Source organism: Schistocerca serialis, chromosome 3 (assembly GCF_023864345.2).
Source record: "Schistocerca serialis cubense isolate TAMUIC-IGC-003099 chromosome 3, iqSchSeri2.2, whole genome shotgun sequence".
Taxonomy (NCBI): domain Eukaryota; kingdom Metazoa; phylum Arthropoda; class Insecta; order Orthoptera; family Acrididae; genus Schistocerca; species Schistocerca serialis.
The window spans coordinates 1,032,100,346-1,032,122,523 of NC_064640.1; the positions used below are offsets into that span (position 1 = coordinate 1,032,100,346).

General features: G+C 39.3%; 1 protein-coding gene and 1 long non-coding RNA gene across 2 annotated transcripts in view; one reads left to right on the top strand and one right to left on the bottom strand.

The window, feature by feature from the left end:
• Window positions 1-5,147: 5,147 nt before the first annotated feature.
• On the bottom strand, window positions 5,148-9,985 carry LOC126471497 (uncharacterized). Its single transcript, XR_007586311.1, has 2 exons — window positions 9,593-9,985; window positions 5,148-5,486 (listed from the first exon to the last, which is right to left on the bottom strand). It is a non-coding gene; the product is annotated as an uncharacterized LOC126471497 (long non-coding RNA).
• LOC126471496 (BTB/POZ domain-containing protein 7) overlaps window positions 9,845-22,178 on the top strand; it is a 55,663-nt gene continuing 43,329 nt past the window's right edge. Inside the window, exons 1-4 of the mRNA XM_050099711.1 lie at window positions 9,845-10,319; window positions 10,551-10,787; window positions 10,870-11,785; window positions 11,918-12,232. Coding sequence (XP_049955668.1) covers window positions 10,570-10,787; window positions 10,870-11,785; window positions 11,918-12,232 — 1,449 coding nt within the window. The 5' untranslated portion in view covers window positions 9,845-10,319; window positions 10,551-10,569. The remainder of the gene's footprint in view (window positions 10,320-10,550; window positions 10,788-10,869; window positions 11,786-11,917; window positions 12,233-22,178) is intronic.

Below are 22,178 nucleotides of genomic sequence, written 5' to 3' on the forward strand. Positions count from 1 at the left end.
TTCCATGTAGAATCTTAGGACATATTCTGACCTCAAACATTATGAGGTATCTTAAACAGAATGACCTCCTCAATGACAACCAGCATGACTCAGAAAACATCAATCCCGTGAAAACCAAATCTCACTCTTCTCATGACATATAGAAAACTTTGGATCGAAGCAGTCGGGTAGATGCAGTATTTCTTGATTTCCAAAAAACATTTGACTCAGTTACACATGTACACTTATTGTCAAAAGTATGATCATATGGGGGTTTCGTGAAATTTGTGACTAGACTGAGGAATTTTTGGTAGGGAGGGTGTACCATGGTATCTTGGATGTAGTAATCGTCAGAAGAAGAAATTTCAGGTTTTCCCCAGGGGAGTACATTGGGACCCTTGCTGTTTATGTTGCATATTAATCACCTTGCAGACAATATTAGCAGTTAACACAGACTTTTTGTAGAGTATGCAGCTATCTATAACTAATATCTGAAAAAGGCTGCATAAATATTCAGTGAGATCTTGATAAGACTTCAAAGTGGTGCAGAGATAGGCAACCCTGCTTTGAATATTGAGAAACGTAAAATTGTGCACTTCATAAAATGGAAAAAACAAAAAAATAATATCCTATGAACATAATATCAATGAGTCACTGTTGAAATTGGCCAACTCATATAAATTCCTCGGTGTAACACTTTGGGGGGGGGGGGGGGGATATGAAATGGAATGATGATGTAGGCTCTGTCGTGGGCAAAGCAGATGGTACACTTCAGTTTACTGTAGAATACAGAGGAAGTGTGACCAGTGTACCAAGGAGCTTACTTACAAATCACTTGTGAAACCAGTTCTAGAATACTGTTCACGTGTGTGGAACTCGTGCCAGATAGTGCTAACAGGGGACAGAGAACATATAAAGAGACTGACAACATTAATGGTCACAGGTTTGTCTGATTCACGGGAGAGTGTCACAAAGATACTGAAGGAACTTAACTAGAACACTATCCTGAGAAAGTCTGCCACACACCTCACAGTCTGCAGACTTGAGACTTCCTGAGTGAGAAAACTCATTCATGCTGGAACAATCTTTCTTGAAACTAGGAAATCCTTTTCTGGTGCGATTTGCCCAATAGCATTCAACCCTGACATGATATAGATGTTTCAAAATGCCTCTAGTGCCTTCACCCCTTCATTACACCCAAAGTGAACAGTACATTGTTAATTTTAGACCTTTCTCCATCTGAACTATTTTATAATGGGTAAACAACATTTAAAAATTTCAACCCTGCATAAAACTGCAGGACAAATACCAGAACTTTTAAAATATGACAATTATTGACAAATCAAAAACTCAAACTATAATAATAAACAATTCTATGCTAACCAAACATGTCCAAGTTTAACTTCTATGGACAATCACTGACTTTATGCAACCAGTGGCAGGTATCTGGCAACTGCTATACAAGGAAACACTAACATAAGCTGTTATCTTGATGCATCCATGAGCTGCTTCATGGATATGTTTCTGGTAGTTTCTGCTATCACTGGTGGATTACAAAGTGAAGCAAATTATCCCTGATGTTTCATCAGACTAATACCCCTTTAGTAGATAGCCAAAATGTGGTTTAAGAAATGAAGGAAGGTGTGGACAAACTCATGAATGTCTACAGTGTTTGGTGTTTACCATTGGATCTTGAGTAGATACAGCACTGCAATGGCTTGGAGGGAGAACAAAACTTCCTCCAGAAACATCTGCATCCAGCAATATAGCAGATTGTGCAGAAGGCCAGACTTGAATTCTGAGGGACAGCCAGTTCTATTGACACCATTAGTGAATGACAGTATTTACAGCAGTAAGGCTTTAAATGACATCTGTCTTTACATGACAGATGTCTCAAAAAATTCTCTTTGTGAATGACAAGTGTTACTATCAAAATATGTTGAATGTGAATGAATTATGTAGCTAATAGGATAATCAGTTAAATCAGCACACAGGTTTCAAAGGGAAGTAACATTTGAATGTAACAAAACACTGCCTAGTTTCCGATACAGTATTCTGACAAGCATTTTTGTCCCAAAATGGCCAGTCAGTGGAGATCATTTTAAAATCTTAGAATGTAGGGTAAATGGATGGCTTTCTTGGAAGTATTGCATTCAAGACCTCGTGAAAAAACAATGCTGCTACCTTCACTACAAGAATGATCTCCACTGTTGCTGACACTGAGATGTGAGGCTTGTTTATTTTGCTTGCTTTCACTTATTTAGTACTATGGCATATTTTGGGGCAACACTGCACACAGTAAGAATCTTCTTAACCCAGACAAGGGCATACATACTGACCAGCAGTGTGTGAACTCTGTAGGTTGCTGTTCATGTGAGAATTTTAACTTTACCATGCCTACACATATATTCTATCACAAGATGACAATATTTACTCTTTCAGCATTCATTCAGAGAACACTAGGTGAAAAAACAATATGTACCTTGATAGCACTAATCACTGTACAGAAAGGCGTGGGTTTTTCACCATGTTTTATTTTCAACAGGTTTGCAGCAGAGCTTTGGGGAGGGGGGGGGGGGGTGCTAAATGCCAAGGAGCCAAATCCAAGTTGAAAGTTCTACTTGAGCCAATTCCTATTCTGTACAGAAGTTCTACACAGTAGTCAAGATCTCTAATGTGCTATTTATTCATATGCTCTATTCAATTTTAAGTCTAATAATTTTATTCAAAAATTTTCCAATCAGCAGCCTGTAACCTATGTACTGACTCTTTCCAATGATGAAGTAACTTTGGCTCACATGATCCATGCATCAATACGTACAGTTACATAATTTTAAGGATGTGGTGCCTTGCAATGTTCATCCTGTGAATAGTCATTATCTCAGATTCATAGTGCTTCCACTCATTCCACAGGTGTCAGGCCTGGTGATAAAGGGTGTGACTGGAAACAAATATCACAGAACATTTCAATTTACTTTTAACCTACCTTTTCCTTCTGTGACGAAGATTTGCCATGAATGGCAAAGTTTGGCTTCCAAGTTTAGGTCCTTATCCCCAGTAGGATTATTAGGTTAAGGACATAACGGTTGCCAAAGTGATGTCCAATTGAAGGACTTTCACAAGCCATTGACCCCCAAGGAAAAATAATAATCATCTCCTAGATGTTTTAGTGTTACTGTAAATCAGTACTGTATCTGGATATCCACTATAATTCATACACTGACAAGTTTTTGCAAAATTTCTGTTAACTAGGTACTTATTTAAGGCAAGAAAATTAAACAGAACTATTATTGACTCACTTGGCAAACATTCCTGCTATTCTATACATTTCACCCCACAATATTGGTAAAGTTATCTAAATAAATTAGTTTTACAAAACTTTATAGGATTTCATCTTAACGTGGCATGAGCGAGCACATGCAGAGCTCTAATTTTCTGGACATTATTTCCACATAATATATTAAACTTGTAGAACACACAATTTTGTTTTTACCATTGTTACTGTACCAAACAAAAATTTCTTAGTGACAATACACAATGTCCATACCAAGTTTTCGATTTGTTACTTATGGAAAACAGTTCAATAACATTTTAGATTTAGTCCGATATCACTATGGTGTGTAAATAATCATAAAAATGGTACTAGTTTCAATTTAAACATCATTTCTACTGAAAGTAATGGTAAATATATTTTATACCAACAATTAAGTCATTATGTTTATGCTATTCCTGCACCAACCTGGGCTCATTCAAAAGATCCAGAACTACGTCTAATAAAGGGACTTTTAGTGGATCAAATCTGAGGGATGATCCCAACAAAGTCATTAAACTTTTTACTATTTTTCCATGAATTATGTCTTTGGGACAGATCTTCCCCATATACGAACACAATATAGATTTGACTTTCTCCAACATGGCACCACAAATTATATATTCAGATTCCAAGCAGTGATATTTCTGTAATTGAGACATATTGCTGACTAAAGTTTTGTATCAGCACTTATGTCTAACACAGACTACTTGCAGTATATGATATTAAATCCTTCCAAAAACAACTATTCCAAAGAAACATTGCATAACATTTACTGCATCCGATGACAGGGCTTGTGATGTGTGTCATAATACAATTCTACACATTAATGACACTCAGCACTAAAATCATACCAAGAGGAAAAAAAAGATTGACATTTTATCATACAAATGACCCACTTACCAAGTTTATTGCAGCTTTCCAACTTCCAGAGCACATAATTTAGATAAAAAAATCTACTCACCAAGCAGAAGCAGCAGACACACACACACACACACACACACACACACACACACACACACACACACACAGTCTTATGTATTAAAGGTTTTAGAAGCCAGTGACTGCTGCTGCTCCTCCTGGCAGAAAGGTTGAAGGTGAAGGAAAAGGATTGGTGAGGTTTAGCAAAAGGAGTGGAGTTTGGGAAAGTCACCAAGAACTGCAGGTCAGGGGGGACTTACTGGATGGGACGAGAAGGAAAAAACTGACTGTTAAATATTTATTATTTTCATTGTTATTTCAGAACATCATTTCTTCCACTGGAAATTTAGACCCCCCATTACACCCTAAGAAATCCTAATAAGTACAAAGATAGATCACTACTCACCAAATAGTAGTTTATCAGTATAGAGGAACCCAGGAAAGGAGGAAAATTGCTCAACTCTCAGACTAAGCCCAGGACTGTTGAAACTAGACAGCTTGCCATCTTTTCTATATGCTTGTCCAACACTTGGTATTTATTAGAGGCGCAATTTAATCCCATACATATTGCATTCCTTCCTGAATTTTCTACAGGTGCAAACATTTTGGAAAGAGCAGGAAATTCTGTCCACAGAGCTTAATCACATCAGCTGATTACGATTTTTCACAGCAATAGCTTTTTGCACATACAAGTAATTCTTGCAGAATGTTCCAGTCCTTGTCTTCCTGGTCCTATATAAGATAACTATTTTGTGTGGGATTTGGTCCAAGGAACTGCAATACAAATTAATGCAAAGAAACCATGAACTACTTGCTACTGCTGTTTTAAGCAGTTACTATTATGGCTTACAGATAACTCAGTCGAAAACATTTTTTCATCTTTTCTCATGTAAGCTGTATATAACAGTTTGTATTTTAAGAAAACTTAGAACATACGTACTTTGTACATAATCAACTTTTATTGCAGCTAGTACATCATCCACAAGTAAAATATGACAACTTTCACCATAATTTACTTTCACACAACTGTATTACTCACAACCAGCACTATTTCATTAGTTAATGCTTGTAGCAATCTTACATCCAACACAGTAGCTGACAATATTAACAATGCACTAAGTAGTATAACAGTGAAATATTTACACCAAAATTTTAAGGTACTCTACAGAAAGTAAGCCTGTTATTCTCTTCCAGAATAATGCTTCAAATTAACCAAAACATAGGCTGGTATAACACAAATACTGGTTGCCAGGACTGTTCCCAGGACGTATTTTTCCTGTAAACAAAGAGCAAAAAATTACGATTTATAAATTTTAGTATCCATCACAATTATAAAAGCAATGCATTTCTCAGTTTTCCAAAAAACAGACATTCCTTGCATTAAGATGACAAACCTATATAATTGTAAAATTATCCTTGGGCAAACAAATTACTAACACTAAACAATTTGTTTGGCTGCAAATGGTTACACTACTTAATGTCTCTTTGATTTAGAACTTTAGAGAACCTTTAGCATCATCAATGGAAAAATAAACTGCACCAAATGAAATTAATGTGAATGCAGTCAACATTTCCACACATCTGTCAACACTCATTACAAGTCACAAAGTGTAACAAAATATATACTGTTAAAGTTTTATTTTATACAAGCTATTTCAGATACACTATGACAATATCAGTATATCCACTGAGCTTGTCAATGTCAGTAAGCTGTTCATAACAGGGACCGCAACCACCTTCAAGCTCTGAAGAGATAGAAAACCACACACCCCAATTTTTGGCAGTAGACAGCAGAACCACATCAAAAGATGTCAATCCACATGGTCCTTCCCTCATTTTTCTTTCTTCACAGCAATCATCTTAAAATGTATGAATGCATTTGACTACAAGCAAAACAACTTTTTAATTTGTGGGGGATGTCGATGATGCAACGAAGCTTTCCACACACTAATAGCCTGCAGTGATGTTATAGGTGACAAATATATCTAACATCAAGCACATTTGCTGTTACTTTATGTCCAAAGAGTTCACATCATTCAACATGCTTCACAAGGTGCTTGGTAAACCACTCTGTCCATTTCACAACAACCACTTACATGTTTGAACAGTAGAACAAATCCCTGACTGTCTGGTAATAGGTGATCTGAACATACAAACTTTTAGACTACCAGTGAATGGTGTGGTTAGGAAATTTGCAGGAACCTTTTTGTTGTTGAATGGATGCCTTTTATAGCAACCCCACACTGAAGGGAACCACTACACAGCTCTGTGCCCAAGTAAAAGATCTGTAAGTTTCCAGCCAAAAATGAGTCTGCCACATTGTGTGAGAGACATGCTGGCCACTACATCGCTTCAGAAGGCGCAACTCTTAGTGTAGTGTATACAAAGTACAAGTGTAGCTTTCGGTTCTATAGTTCCTTCCTCTATGGAACAAAAAAGGAAACTGAAGAATTGCAGGTCACTCAGAAAAAAAAGAGCAACCCAAGAGGAGCAAGTAGGAAGGTCACATACTTTCCTACAGAAAAATTTGAACCCCAAAGTTCTGGAAACTATGAATATTGTTAAAATTTAGTGTATTTATCAGCTCTACTAAAATACACCTCTAGAAGGCACACATTGGTCAACAAATGTCAGAATTTAACAATTTCATAATTAGATTATTTTTATATGACAAACCAATGTCCTACATGGGAAATAACACTGGTTCTTACAAGAAGACCAATCTCTTATTAAGAATCAATGTGTTAAGTGTGACACAAATGTAGACATTTGGCTACACCACAGATCAGTCTCATACCACAACTTTCATTTTGCATACACATCCACCAGCACATCTGAACTCAACAGCAGAGATTTTGTTAGACAAAGTGTGCATTATCACATAACTAATCCATTTACTTACTATTAACTAAAGTATGCTGCCTCTTTCCCATTTTACTTCAATCATAAGACCAACAGAAGATGGAAAGGGGGACTTACCTGAAGAAAAGGACTAGAGAACTACTATGACGATTACTGGACATTGTCAGCTGTATTGGGAGGTAACTGCACAATCTAAACACTGTTTATCTTATTATAGAAGATTATTTGCCCAGACTGCACAAATAATACACAATGATTACCAGTTTCAGTGAAATTAAATCACTATCTTCAGCTAATTTGTATAGAAAGACTCTACAGGAACAATCCATTTCATCAAGTGGTTCACATTAATTGAACAACTTACAGAAATTATATTCCATAGTACTGTCTGTAGCCATATAAATAAGAAAAAAGCTGTCCAAACAATGCACAACAGTTACAAATAAATTATGAGACACATGTATAAAACATTTTCATTTTCATGTTGTGTCCTTGTTGACATCCAATACGAAACAGTATGGCCATTAATTGTGGCAATACTAGTGTTACATCTGCTTTTGTTTACCAGTACGTATATGCACTGTAAACACCGTTGCCTAGTAACTATGGTTGATTATGCTAGTTGTGGTAAAAGAAGCTGTTGGCACTAACAAAAGTCTTCACTTCTATCTATACAGTTACTCCCATAAGCCAGCACTCCATAACTTGGAAAGTTATCAAGTGTGTTCATTCTGAAATTAATACCATGATATGTCCAATACCCCTGTACAAATAAATCTACTAATGTGAATGCTTTACCCAACCTTGTTATTGCATACTGCATCTTACTTAAATTTCCCAAATAAACACATTGATTACTTCACATGCGAGTTTATTGTGAACTTTCCACATCCAATGTAGTAGGCAACGCAAAAATGTCTTGCTCAACTTTTTCATTTACAGTGTACTTCAAAATTAAAAAAAATTATATATATATAAAATTTATCAGTCTGTCTCTATACCCTTTAAACATGTCAAAGGGCATTCTACAGGATATGTGGTTAAAAAAAAAAAAAAATTGAGATTTTTCTATTACTGAGTACATTACCTAATTTACCTTGCATAGAAATGGAGGTAACAAACAGCGATACCCAAAAGCAATCCGTTAACACAAAACTATTACATATTCACACTCACTGCCTTTGCCCGTTCCCAACCAAATTAACCTCCAACCTCAAAACGGATATATTGATTAGTGTTACCACATGACAAATGGTGGGTAGCAAAGGGAAGCACCATCACACACTAGCTAACAAAAGCAAAATAAATTTGAAGTAATCATGAAATGAATTTCAGCCTACATAATTTTACATTCACCCTTCACACACACACACACACACACACACACACACACACACACACACACAAGGTGTGCACTTTTTCTGGCATGTGGCTCCAGTTACTGGTCTGATGCAGACATTACCTGAGAGTGTTCTTTGGTAATAAAATATCACTGCAGTGATGGTACATGCAAAGTATGATGCCCAAGTAGTGGTCACTCACACTCACCAGAGCTGATTACACAGTTGTCACACACTTGCATGGTCTTTTATGGGAACTTCACAGACTTTGGAACATATGCATAACTCAGATATCGATATATTGACTGGCAAATAAAAACATGAAGTAACGATATCATAGTTCTGAAAACACTTCTGAGGTTTCCTGGCAGGTTTTTAGGAAGTTTAGCTTCTCTGCTGAGTAACTTTCAACAGCTCTACAAATAAATTCATTACTACATATAGTTTACCTAGGGCCCTAATCAAATTACTGCTACAGTGTCTGAAAAAGTAAAGCTCTACAATGTATAATGAATTTGTATTGTTAACACAGGAGGTTCACCAAAACGTAGAACAAAGCCCAGCACTATCATACTAAGATATGAAACATTTATCACAATGGGCGACTAGGTTGACAACAATCATAACTAACAGGAGTTGGAGGAGATTAGTGTTTAAAGTCCCATTGGTCATTACTTTCAAAGGAACCATCCCAGCATTTACGTGAAGCTATATAGGCAAATCACGGAGAACCTAAATCAGGATGGCCAGACCGCGGGGTCGACCCGTCGTCCTCCCGAACGCGAGTCCAGTGCGCTAACCACCGTGCAATCTCGCTCGGTAACTAATGCATGATACGGTTTTCACACGTAGCGAACGATGTTGTAAAGGTTATACGGCCTTCTACTTCCACACAAATGTCTTACAACCAGAATGTATCGAAAATAATTCGAAGTAAGACTTGCACGCTACAACAAACCATAGCGGCCTGTTCTTTCCGACCCTAGAATAGAAAAGAACCTGCTCGAAACCTTATCAACTTGTGGTAATATTAAATCATTTAGAAACGGGGAACTGAGTCTACAAATATCTTCATAATCTAAATTACTACTATATTTTAACTAGCTACACAAAATGATTTCGAACAATAAAAGTTATTTGTAAGCGTAATGCTCATCTCAGATAAGTTCCACAAACATACCGCTTTTGAAATTTTTGTTCGGGGCACACCCGAAACAATAGAGCGACTTTGGCAAATCATGCTGCCAAATCTCGGGGCAACACGGAATGCTCCTTGAATTCCAATCATTTTCTTTACAAGTTGTTCAAACTGCAAATCCTTCTTCAATGGCTCAACCTGCAGTCTTCTGAGTTCGGAAAATGGCTACACGAACAAAGATGATAGACTTATATTTTTAGATGTTCGGGAGGCCAAAGATGCTACGTAGTAACTGCTGTAGCATGTTGCTATCACATATTGTATAATTTTTTACGACTTCGTAGTTGTATTTACAGTGTTCTTTTAAAATTTCTTATACTTGAAACAGTGAGGGGGTTTGCCTATTGAGTGAAACGTACAGGATCATATTGTCAACATTCAGGCAGCTGCTTACTGTAGTGTACTATCGTAGTCTCGATGAGAAAACTACTAGCCGAAAGAGTAGAGTTTTTCTGCTCAATGAACGTGAGGCTTATAGTTATTGGATAGTTTCGGTCTTACTTTCATGCTTAGAAATGCCTCTCAGAAATAAAAGTTAAGTGGATGGTTTATATTTGCGTTGTGAACTTAAAGTATGCGATTGTCAAAACATTAGACAAATGTAAACATGGCGGCAGACTGTGTGGAGCTGTGTTTATGTTCACATAGTGTGGATATGCGAGGGTCTTGAGAGAGAATAACGAGCACAAAATGCGAGTTCTAAACTCAGGTGAGTAACACACATGTGAAAAACAACACATCGTTTATTTTCAATCAAGACAATATATAGATACTTGTGTGCATGATGGGCATGACATTTTTAGTTTTCAAACAAAGTTTGATACAAGAGAATGGGAAACAGTTTTAAATAAATTTGTATTGCTTATGCTACATTTCAGCTTGATCATGCAATAGTAATTAGAGATTCTCCGATTTTGGTTAATTCGATCTGTTTTTGCAGCCTGGATGCTGGGCAAGAAATGAATGTCTTTCGAGCCCTCATTCCTTGTGCGTTGCAGCGTAGTTGCTGGGCGGGAGATGATCGCATGACTGGTAGAATGGGAGCATCTGCCTCCAACCTGGCAGCAGAGTCTCAGGGCCAAGTTGGTGCTATGACTCAAACTGCCAGATATTCACCTGCTTTTCAACCTGTTGTTGCACCTTCAGGAACAAGTGAACAACTGTCAGTGGCTGTAAGGTATGGGCGTTTTATTTTATTGTTTTCTGCCTTGTTCAGTGCCCCTTATGTGTGGTTTTACATTGGCTTCTGAATTTTGTAGGGAGAGGAAGAAAAAAGCAACTGGGTTTGCAACACTCAGAAAAAGATTTATTCGTCGTCGTCGGTCATCAAAGGCGTGTGATCACGGGCGTGTATTACGTGAGCTGGTTGCTGAATGGGGACCAATGGAAGTTGGAGCTTTATTGGAAGAATACGAGGCATTGGCAGCCTTGAAGGACCTATCAGTGCAAGCAGAGTTGGCAAGACCACCAGCCGCTACTTACAAACAAGATCTGTCAACGTTATACGATTTTAAATATTGTACAGATGCAGATTTGGTGTTCAGAGGGTTGTGCTTCCCAGTGCATCGTGCTTTGCTGTCTGCGAGGTGTCCATATTTCAGAGACTTGCTTGCTGGCTGTCCAGGATATGGAGCACGCATTTGCCTTGAGCTTAGGACTCCTGGAGTTGATGTTCAGATGTTTTCTGCTTTATTACGATATTTATACACAGGTGACATCTGTCCTCATGATGGTAGTTTGGATGTTGGTTTGTTACAGAGGCTTGGTGAGGAATTTGGTATGCCGAATCCTCTTGATCATGACTTGCGATATCTGTTAGAAACGGGTGATTATGCTGATGCTGCTTTGGTTTTTACTTCTGACGGGGATTATCAGAGGCCAGACTCAGGAAGTTCTGAATATGGCTTTCGGCCAAAACTAGAACTTCCTTGTCATAAGGCAATTCTGAGTGCAAGATCTCCCTTTTTCCGCAATTTGATACAGCGTCGTACCCGCTCTGGAGAGGAGCATACAGAAAGAGCTCTTCATATACCAACAAGAATAGTGTTGGATGAAAGTGTAATACCAAAACGTTATGCTCGTGTGCTGTTACATGCTGTTTATTTGGATACTGTGGACCTTTCATTAATACTGAGAGGCAGTGGTTGTGGAAGCAGTGCAGGAAGTTTGGGAGAGGTATGTCAATTGTTAATAAATAAGTCATTTGTTACACATTTCTTTGTTTTCATTTTAAATGTTCCATGTTTATTTTTTATTACTGTACCTGTAAATGTCTGTGATTCATGTCTTTTACCACTGTACTTACAGGTGCAAGCCCTGACAAATACTGGTAGAACACGTCCAAGTCCTTTGGAAGAAGCAATGGAACTTTATCAGATTGGCAGATTCTTGGAACTGGATATACTTTCTCAGGGTTGTGAAGATTTAATTTTAGAGTGGCTGACTTTGGAATCGCTACCAACAGTATTGAGATGGGGAAGCCAACCTCATGGTTCAGCTTGGGTACACCGTCAGGCTCTTCACTTTTTACGAGAGGAGTTTCAGACAGTGGCACAGTCACCTGTATTACACCAGCTTGATAAATCTCACTTGATTGATGCTCTGCACAGTCACTTCTTGCAGGTATGACTTATTTTTATATTAACTAATGGGACTCAATAAGTTATTTTCTGCTTGTTGTTCTTGCTTGTATTCTGTATTCAAGTGTTTCGCATTATTTAAGTCAATATATGGATTGTGGTGGTGCACTGATTAAGTCACTGGACTTGTACCCAACTACTCTGGATTGTCTTCTGTGGTTTTTCTAAACTATTTCAAGTAAATGGTGCAGTTATTCCTCCAACAACGTTATGACTGATTTTTCTCATCTGTACCTAATGTGAACCTAGGCTTTGTTTCCAATACCTTAGTGCCAAATAAATGCTAGCTCTGATGTCATTATTTGTTTCCTTTCTTCAGTTAGATAGCAGTGCATTAGCTATGACACGGAAGACTTGCAAAAAGCTTTATATCATATGAGGATAGTAAGGTGGTAGTTGTTTGTTCAAGAGAAACTATGTTAATCTTTGAGCACATGTAAGAGTTTCTGCTACTTCTCCATATTACCCAATCATACTGAATTTAAATGGGAGGTGTTGCAAATTTGTTACCTACTCCAGTTATCTGAATGACCTTGCATCAATTAATTCTAGATATGAACTGCAAACAGAAGTGCGAAAATGTTTAGTTTATAAATTAGGCCTACTGTATTTTTCAAAGTGAGGAAAAACACTCCTATTAATCACATCACATGAGCCTTGATTTTGCGACTGAAATGGAAGCTGACAAGATTGCCTTGATGACATTAAACATTTTCTTGCACAATCACAGGTATTTAAAGGTAGTGAGATGACACTTCACAGACCATATTATAGATTTAGATGAAATAATTTTTTTTAACTGTTGGGACTTTACTTGCTGAGATATTTATGAAAGTACATATGTGTTTGTGTTACCCACAAGCCAAAGTTCGTTACATAGTTGGCTGGTTAGTTAGTTGTTGTTGTTGTTGCGTGTTCCATGGATCATTTTGCATGGTATGTACATGTGGTTACATTGTGAATATTTCTAAGTTTTTAAAAGTTTTTGTTGTTTATTTTTCATGACAAAAAGAAAAAAGATATGCAGATATGAGTTAGTAACTCCTACCCACCACCTGTAACACCTTACAATAGTAGAAATTATTCCACAAAATAAGAATTGTCAAAGGGAATTGGTCTCAGTTCATTTTCAAATTTTGCTTTGCTGTCTGACACTTTTTGTATCACTGGAAAATTTTTGTTAGAGCGTTGTGCACCCATTTTTGTGCTAAAGACAACTTTAATGTGGAGTTATGAATGTCATTTTTCCTTCTGGTATTGTAATCATGTACATGATTGTCCATTTTTATCTGTAGTGGCTTAGTCACAAAAAACTTCATGAGGGTATAAATATATTGCGAAGCAGTGATCAAGAATATCCAACTCCATAAACATGTCTGTAAGATGATTGTGGGGCAGCACCACATATCATTCTTACAACACGTTTTTGAGCAACAAAGACTTTCTTTCTTAAAGATGAGCTACCCCAGAACATTATTCTGTATGACATTATTGATGAAAATATGCCAACTTACTGATTTCTCTCCCCAAGATATGCAGTGATTCTATGTGCAAATGTGCTTGAACTAGGTTATTCTGGTATTTCCTCACCATATGCTACACTTATCGTTGATGTAATACCTCTAGATGAGCAGAACTGAATATGTTGTGCCTTTTTTAAAATTGAGGGTGAGACCATTCACAGGAACCAGTCAATGATACTTTTAAGAACATTTTTTACCATTTCTTCTGATTCTGTATGTATGCTTGGATTGATTGCAATGCTAGTGTCTTCCACAAAAGAACTAATTCTGCTTGTTCTGTATTAGCAAGATCCTGTAGTATGTGGAAAAATAGTGGACCTAAGATTGAGCCTTTGGCTGCCCCATACATGATTTCTCCCGTCACTATTACATCCCTGAACTATATTGGTTGAATTACTAAGTACAAATTTCTGCATTTTATTGCTTAGAAAAAACATTATTTGTTAGTTGGATATACCATCAATCCTATGAAACTTCAGTTTATATAGGAGAATACTGTGATTCACCCAGTCAGATGCCTTAAATAGGTCACAGAAAATACCAACTGGCACCATTTTATTATTTAATGTTTGTAAAATTCAGTGAATGATCATGTAAGTGGCATTCTCAGTAGAGCAACTCTTCTATAACCCAAACTGTGATTTGATGATGATATTATTGTTGCTAAGGTGGGATACTATGCTAGAATACCTCACCTTCTCAAAAATTTTGAAAAATGGTATTGGTAGTGAAACAGATTGGTAGTTATTGACATTTCTGTAATCATTAAGCTGAGCATCCCTGTATAACTGACTGGGTGAGTCAGTTTAAAGATTAGATGATTGCAAGGGCATACCCCCTCCAATAGTACCTTGCCTAGCAAAGTACTGTGATGTTGAAACTAATTTTCACTTTGGGGATAGCTTTAGCTTAACAGATTTTGTAACCCTATAATTATTTTGCTTCTTGTTACTATTCTTAACTCAAATACAGCACTAAGCAAAAAACTACATGAAATGAAACAAACTCATTAAAGCAGTTATCAGATTAGAATGAATTATTTATTCAAACAGTACTTTCTATTGAAATGGAGGGAGGATGTTCCTTGCCATGTATAACTCTCACAGGTTCAACAAGGTGGTTACTAAGTCCAAATATGAAGTGAATTGACTGAGTATATTGAAATAATAAGTGGAGGAAGTGGGGAGGAGAGTGGATGTGATGGGAGAGGGAGATGGTCTTCATCCCTAGGTTACATTTGTCAACAGTTCAGATTGTGACATTCTTCAGGGAAAATGTGGAGACGTACATGCATATTTGGCAATAGTTGTAGGTGTAGTATTCAGAACAGGATTAGGACAACTAACCACAGCAGCAAGTTAGAGCTCTTTAGTAATGGAAAGGTCTGTCCTATTTATTAAGTTGCTACAGTAGTCAGGTGACGCAGGTAGTAGCACACATCCATCACCATAGAATACAATGGACTATAAATTCAGTTACTGATAATGCAGATATTTATATAATTAATTTTCTTCTTATTTGTGTCTGTTCTCAAATGATTTATTAGTTTTTCATGAATTGTCATACTTGGTAGTGAAATTAAAAAGAAGGGAATGCCACGTAGTACACCATGTGACCATACTTCTCTAAGAACCTCTCAAAATATGCTCTTTGTTACATTGTGATATGCATGTAAATGAATCTACTTGATTACTCTGCAATACACACTTAAGTGATTGGCAGAGGATTCATTGAGCCACTTTGACTAGTGACCATTCCATTCTCAAATCTTTCCATGCGTGCACTGATTTCTCTATTTCATCATGATGGTTCAGCAATGTGGGTGGGAGTTGTCGAGATATTTTGACATTCGGAGGAGAAATAGGTGATTGAAATTTTGTGGAAATATCTCGCCACAGTGAAAAAGCCTTTGTTTTAATGAATGTCACCCACAATTCACTTGTCATATCTATTACACCCCCCCCCCCCCCGCCCCTCATTTTGCAGTATTACCAAATGAGCTGGCTCCCCCAGGGTGTCACATCCGTCTTGTGAGTTCATACAGGGTCACCATGGGGTCCCAGCACTTCTTCTCTATCTGTGCTGCAAGTCTCTCTTCCTACTGTTCATTTTTCCTGTCTACTTTTCCATTGGATGGTCTTCTTAGCACCAGTTGTTCTTGGAACTTTTTTGTTTTGGACACTCTTTTTCTACAGTCTTCTTGTTGCATTTGACTTGCTACTTCTTTTCTAAATTTAATGGAATGTGGATCACACAGGGAAGGTCACCCAGTGTGACATATAATCCACTTTTATTCCTTCCTCTCTTTGCACCCTTTTTTCTTGCAGCAGTACTGGGCCCATAACCCAGCAAGATAGTCATTCCATATGCGAGGTGGTGGGGTAGGGAGGAAGGGTTGTCAAATAAGTGCACTGTGGTAGCCCCCTGACCAATCAGGGATTGCACTGTTGGTGCCTGAGCTGGAAACTCCCCGCGCAAGCCAAGGAGTACGTGCCTGTCATGGCTGGGGCATGGCGACTCTGGGCAATGGTTTACTGGCCAGGTAAACCGAGTTAGAAAACTGCTACAGAAGCAAAGGGAACTTCACAGCAAACACAAACATAGCCAAAGCCTTGCAGACAAACAAAAATTACATGAAGCGAAATGTAGTGTGAGGTGGGCTATGTGGGAGGCGTTCAATGAATTCGAAGTAAAGTTCTATGCACTGACTTGGCAGAAAATCCTAAGAAATTTTGGTAGTATGTCAAAGCGGTAGGTGGATCAAAACAAAATGTACAGACACTCTATGACCAAAATGGTACTGAAACAGAGGATGACAGACTAAAGGCCGAGATACTAAATGTCTTTTTTCCAAAGCTGTTTCATAGAGGAAGACTGCACTGAAGTTCCTGCTCTACATTGTCTCACAGATGAAAAAATGGTAGATATAGAAATAGGTGACAGAGGGATAGAAATACAATTAAAATCGCTCAAAAGAGGAAAATTGTACTGGAATGCAGGAGGATCTGCTGCGAATTGACACATGGTGCAGGGAATGGCAATTGTATCTCAATGTAGACAATTGTAATGTGCTGCGAATACATAGATCCTTTATCATTTAGCTACAATATAGCAGGTCAGCAACTGTAAGCAGTTAATTCCATAAATTATCTGGGAGTAGGCATTAGGAGTGATTTAAAATGGAATGACCATATAAAATTAATCGTCGGTAAAGCAGATGCCAGACTGAGACTCATTGGAAGGATCCTAAGGAAATGCAGTCGGAAAACAAAGGAAGTAGGTTACAGTACACTACACACAGAGTGAATACTCTAGGCTTCATCTTTGCCTTCTAAGGTGACTCTTGGCCTGAAAAGGTCAAGGTGATCATGTATCACTGTGATGTCAAACCATATATTCCTCCTCCAATGGTGCTAAAAATGCGTGCATTTTGGACACATCTTCACATTGCAGTGCCAGGCCCATCTGTAGGAATTGTGGCTGTCAGTTGCAAATAAATGCTCCTTGTACCCCTCCACCATCTGTGTCAGCTGTGGGGAGCACCATTCGTCCTGTTCACCAAACTGCACCGTTTTGAAATGGAAGAGGAAAATCCAGGAATACGAAATGCAATGGCCTACATCCTACATGTATGACAGTGACGTATGCTACTGATACGATGACATTATCCTCTTTAGTTACTGTGCCATCGCCCTCTGTCTCTTCTGCATATAGTCCTCGGGCTGCCCACCTACACCCCTTCCCCTAGTGGTTGAGGGTCGTGCTCCTACTGCTTCTCCCACACCCCATTTGGGAGTGATGACTTCCTATCCACCGGGGGCGTCAGCCCCAACCCCTAGCTGGAGAAGCAATGCCCTCCTCCAGCTTCTCTTACCAGGAAGGGGGTCCCTTGGGACAGTCTGTTCCCAGGTCTATGCTGAGCTGCAACCGGATGCCAGCCTGTGACTGAAGGAGCCAGAAGTTGCAGGTTGTAGGACTTCACATTCCTCCTCTGTACCAGAATCCAGGAGAGACAAGCCCTGCCAGGCATTGCATGTTTTGCCTCTGTATCTGAGGCAGCGTTTCTGGTGGCTCATGTGGCCCCAGACCCCCCAGCATACCCTGATTTTGAAGCAAATGTGTACTGTTGGTGTGTCGTGACAACCAGTGGTAGCAGGCAGCACTGAGGTATGACCTACATCCTTGGTTGCTTCATGCCCCCACAGGATACTGATAGTGTGATCCTGCAGTGGAACTGTAGCAGTTTTTACCACCACTTGACTGAGCTATGACCCCTTTTGTGCATGTTCCCTGTTTTTTGCATCACCCTTAAGGAAACTAGTGTCCCGGCAATGTGAACCTCTACCCTCATGACTATCAGTGCTATTTTAAGAATCATACTATCTATGAAAGTGCATTGGGTGATGTGTTCAGACACTCGTCAGTGGATTGTCAACATCGCTTGCTTCCCATTTACAACCGTATCAGAAGGAAGGGTGAGTTCATATCCCAGTGGCAAGAAAGCCTGATAGCCCCAGTACTGAAACCAGGTAAACAACCCCTTGAGATGGATATCTATCCGCCCAATTACCCTCACTAATCTTCTCTGCAAGTTCCTCAAACATATGGTGAGCCGACAGCTGTGGTTGGTACCTTAAGTCTCGGAGTCTTTTGGCTCCGTCCCAGGGTGGTTTTTGCCAAGGCCATTCTACTGCTGATAATATGGTCTGCCTGGAGTCTGCTATTCAGTTAGCTTGTGCCTGGCGTCAACATCTTATTACTGTCTTCTTTGACTTGCATAAGGCTTACAGTGCCACATGGCATTACCACATCATCGCTGCGCTCCACAATTGGGGTCTCCAGGCCCAACTCCCGATTTTTGGCCAGAACTTCTAGTCTCACTGGGGGTTGAAGTTGGTGCTTTCCACACTACTCACCATGTACTAGAGAATGGTGTCCCACTTTTTCTAGTGCTGTCAGTGGTCTAGCTACAGCTATAGGGTCTACAGAGTAATTCTTCCTGTTTTGCTCCTCAACTGTGGATGTTGCTGAACGCTGACTGCAGGGTGTCATAGAAAAGGTGCAGTCTGGGGTTCTCACCCATAGCTTCTGGTTTTATGCCAACAAGACAGGTGTCGTGCTCTTCTGTTGCCATTTTACTGCCAATCCTCAACCAAAACACCCTTGAGGACCAAATGCTCAGTGTGGTGGTGTCTTAACATTTTTTTGGGTTGGCCTTCAGTACCAGTTGACGTTGCTTCGTCAACTTGAGCAAACATGCTGGTCACACCTTAATACTCCTTGCTGTCTCAGTAACACCAGCTGGGCTGCAGACTGCTCTACACTTTCCCACTCTACAAAGCTCTGATTCTGTCACATCTCGATTATGGGAACCTGGCATATGTCTCAGCAACACCTTCAGCATTGCGGATGCTTGACCCAGTACACCATTATGAGGCCCAACTTGCAACATGTGGCTATTGGATCAGCTCTGTGAACAGCTTACTTGCAGAGGCTAGTGTCCCTCTCCTACAGATCAGCCACCAACGACTGCTGCTCAACTATGCAATACACAGTTGCTGCTCCCTTAAGTATGTGAACTGCCGTGTCCTTTTTCCTGCACACAATGGAGGGACAAGACTGGAGTCACGTTCTGAACTCCAATTTCCCCACTGTTGCCTCTTGTCAGCGAGCATTCATGTATGTCCCCATGATGTATACGGCATCCTAAGATCTGTCTCCAGTTATCCTTGGGACTGAAAGACTATGTTGACTCCATGGTTTTTTGCCCCTGTTCCTGGCCATTCTTACTCGTTTCCAGGTTCAGAAGTGGCACACACTAGTGGCCCTACTATTGATGTATGAACCGTTTCTGCCAACACTCATGTAATATTCTCTGCTGAAAGATGAAGTATATTCACTGCAGAATTGGTGGTCATTACTTGAGACCTCAGCCACCTTTGTTCTTGCACTGGCTAGTTGTTTTTAATCAGCAGTGACTCCTTGAGTAGTCTTCAGGCTGTTGACCAGTGCTACCCTCAACAGTCATTGGTTGTGACTATCCAGGGTCTACTGTATGGCCTATGCCATGCTAGAGAGTTGGTCATGTTTATATGAGCCCTTGGTCACTTAGGGGTCCTAAGGTATGAACGTGCTGGCAGGTTGGCAAAATGGGCTACCAAGATGCCAACTTCTGAGATGGGGATACTGGAAACAGTCGGACGACTGTACGCTGACAATTGTTGGAGGTTTGGAGTGTGGATTGGTGTGCCCTGGTTTCTCCGAATAAACTGCAAACTGTAAAGGAGACCACACCCATGTGGCAGTGTTCCCTCCCTGCTTCTCTCAGGGAATCTACTGTCCTCTGTCAGCTTCTCATTGGCCTCACTTGGCTGACCCACAGTGACATGCTCTGATGTGAGGATTCACCCCATTGTCAGTGTGGTGCGCACCTTCACAGTGGCCCACATCCTTCTGGACTGACCTAATTTGGCCACCTTACAGCAAAACCTTAAACTTGCTGACACACTACCGATAGTGCTATAGGGCTTTCCTGGGGTCTTCAGCTGCTTTGTGTGTGGAGCAGCTCTCCCACCTTCACCCTTTTATCCCTCTCTCACTTCTACTTGATTCTATCTCTTGGCTTTCTTGATTCTCGGGTACGGTTAGGTCCATTGGGATTTGTCTTTTGTGTCCCTTCTCTGTGGGACTGTTCCTGGCTTGACACACAAAAAATTAAGAGCCCGATGACCTTGTAGTTTGGTCCCTTTGATCCCAACAATCCATCCCTCCAAATGAGCTAACCTTCTTTGATCTTTTTTTTAATGTCCTACATCAGTGCTATCGGTTAAGGACCCCATACTGTACAGTAATACTCCAGAAAAGTATGGACAATCATAGTGTTGAGAGTCTCTGAGTAGATTAATCTTCTATAGGTATTCTGCCAGTCTGCTCTGATTGGAAGCCACTTGTGAGGAATCGTGTCACAGACTACTGGAAATTGTTACTTCATGTGAATAAAGAGCGAGTAGTGTTTCAAAAGAACAATATTCTGAATATGGTTTGGTTGTGTGTCAGTAGAATGTTTTCTTCATGGTAGTTCATAATGTTTGAGCAGAATATATGTTCCAAAATCCTGCAATCAATCAATATCCTTGATAGGTGTCTATAAGTCATCAGATTACTTTTATTTCCATTCTTGTGCATTGGTGTGAGCTGTGCAACTTACTAGTCTTTAGGTACAGATATTTCATAAAGTTTCATATAATTGCTAAGTTACTATATCAGCATACTCTGAAAGGAGGCCAATTGGTACACGGTCTTGGCCAGAACACTTGCCTTTATTAAGTTACTTCAGTTTGTTTCATTGCATTTATTTCCAAATTTCTCTGATTTGAATTCAGGAATGTTTCCTGCATTTATTTTTGTTAATGAATATTAGAAATCCATTTTTAGTAAGTCTACTTTAGTGACACAGTCGTTGTTAGCGTTGCCACTGCTCTTTCACAGCATAGGTATTGACTGTGTCTTGTGAGTCGTACACATTATAAATGGGCATAATCACTTTGGATTTTATGACAGGTTTCAAGACAGAGTTTCATTGTGGAACCCATTAAAAGCCTCTTGTATTGTAGCCCGCACTTATTTTCGAGCATCTGTAAACCATTTCCAGTCTTGGAGATGGTGTGTTCCTTTAAATCTGGTATGCCTTTTTTCATTGCTTCTGAAACAGTGTCCTGGCCTGTTTTGTGTACCATGAGGGATCTGTCGATCTCTTATTAACCTACTTGGTGTAAGACTTTCAGTTGCTATCGCCCCAGGAAAGCCACATTTGGTTGATGCTTACATGGATAGTGTGGGGCTGGAAGCTGTCTCCTAGAGATCTGAGTTTGAATGGTACATGATAATTGGGCTCCCAAGTCCAGGCACTGAGTTGGAGAAATTTCATAGGTGTTAAACATGCTTAGGTTCACTGCTGGTGATATGCTGCTGATATGAAGTGGAAATGTCACTGAAGCATTAAACACAATCCTTGCTCATATGAGCCCAAAAATTAAATGATTAAGGAGTACTGAATTTTAAAATCTAATACATCAACTGATTACTGTACATCTTTGTCATCTGTTAAAGATAACTTCCATTGCAGCTCAAGCACAGATCTTCATTGAAATATATAGAATTTTGTTTTAATCACTGTACTGCTACACAGAACATATCGATTACAAGAACAAATGTGCAGTTTCATTAAATGACTGCAAAACAATTCCAACACTGATATATGAGGTGGTAGAAGAAGTTTGTACGCAGTGATTAGTTATAATACTTGATGTTGTTGTGATTATGAGCAGAATTGGTGGATGTCTGGTGATTGGTACTCAACTGGTCTTATGGTAGCAATTAAATTTGATAGAGGTGGTGTGGTGCTCT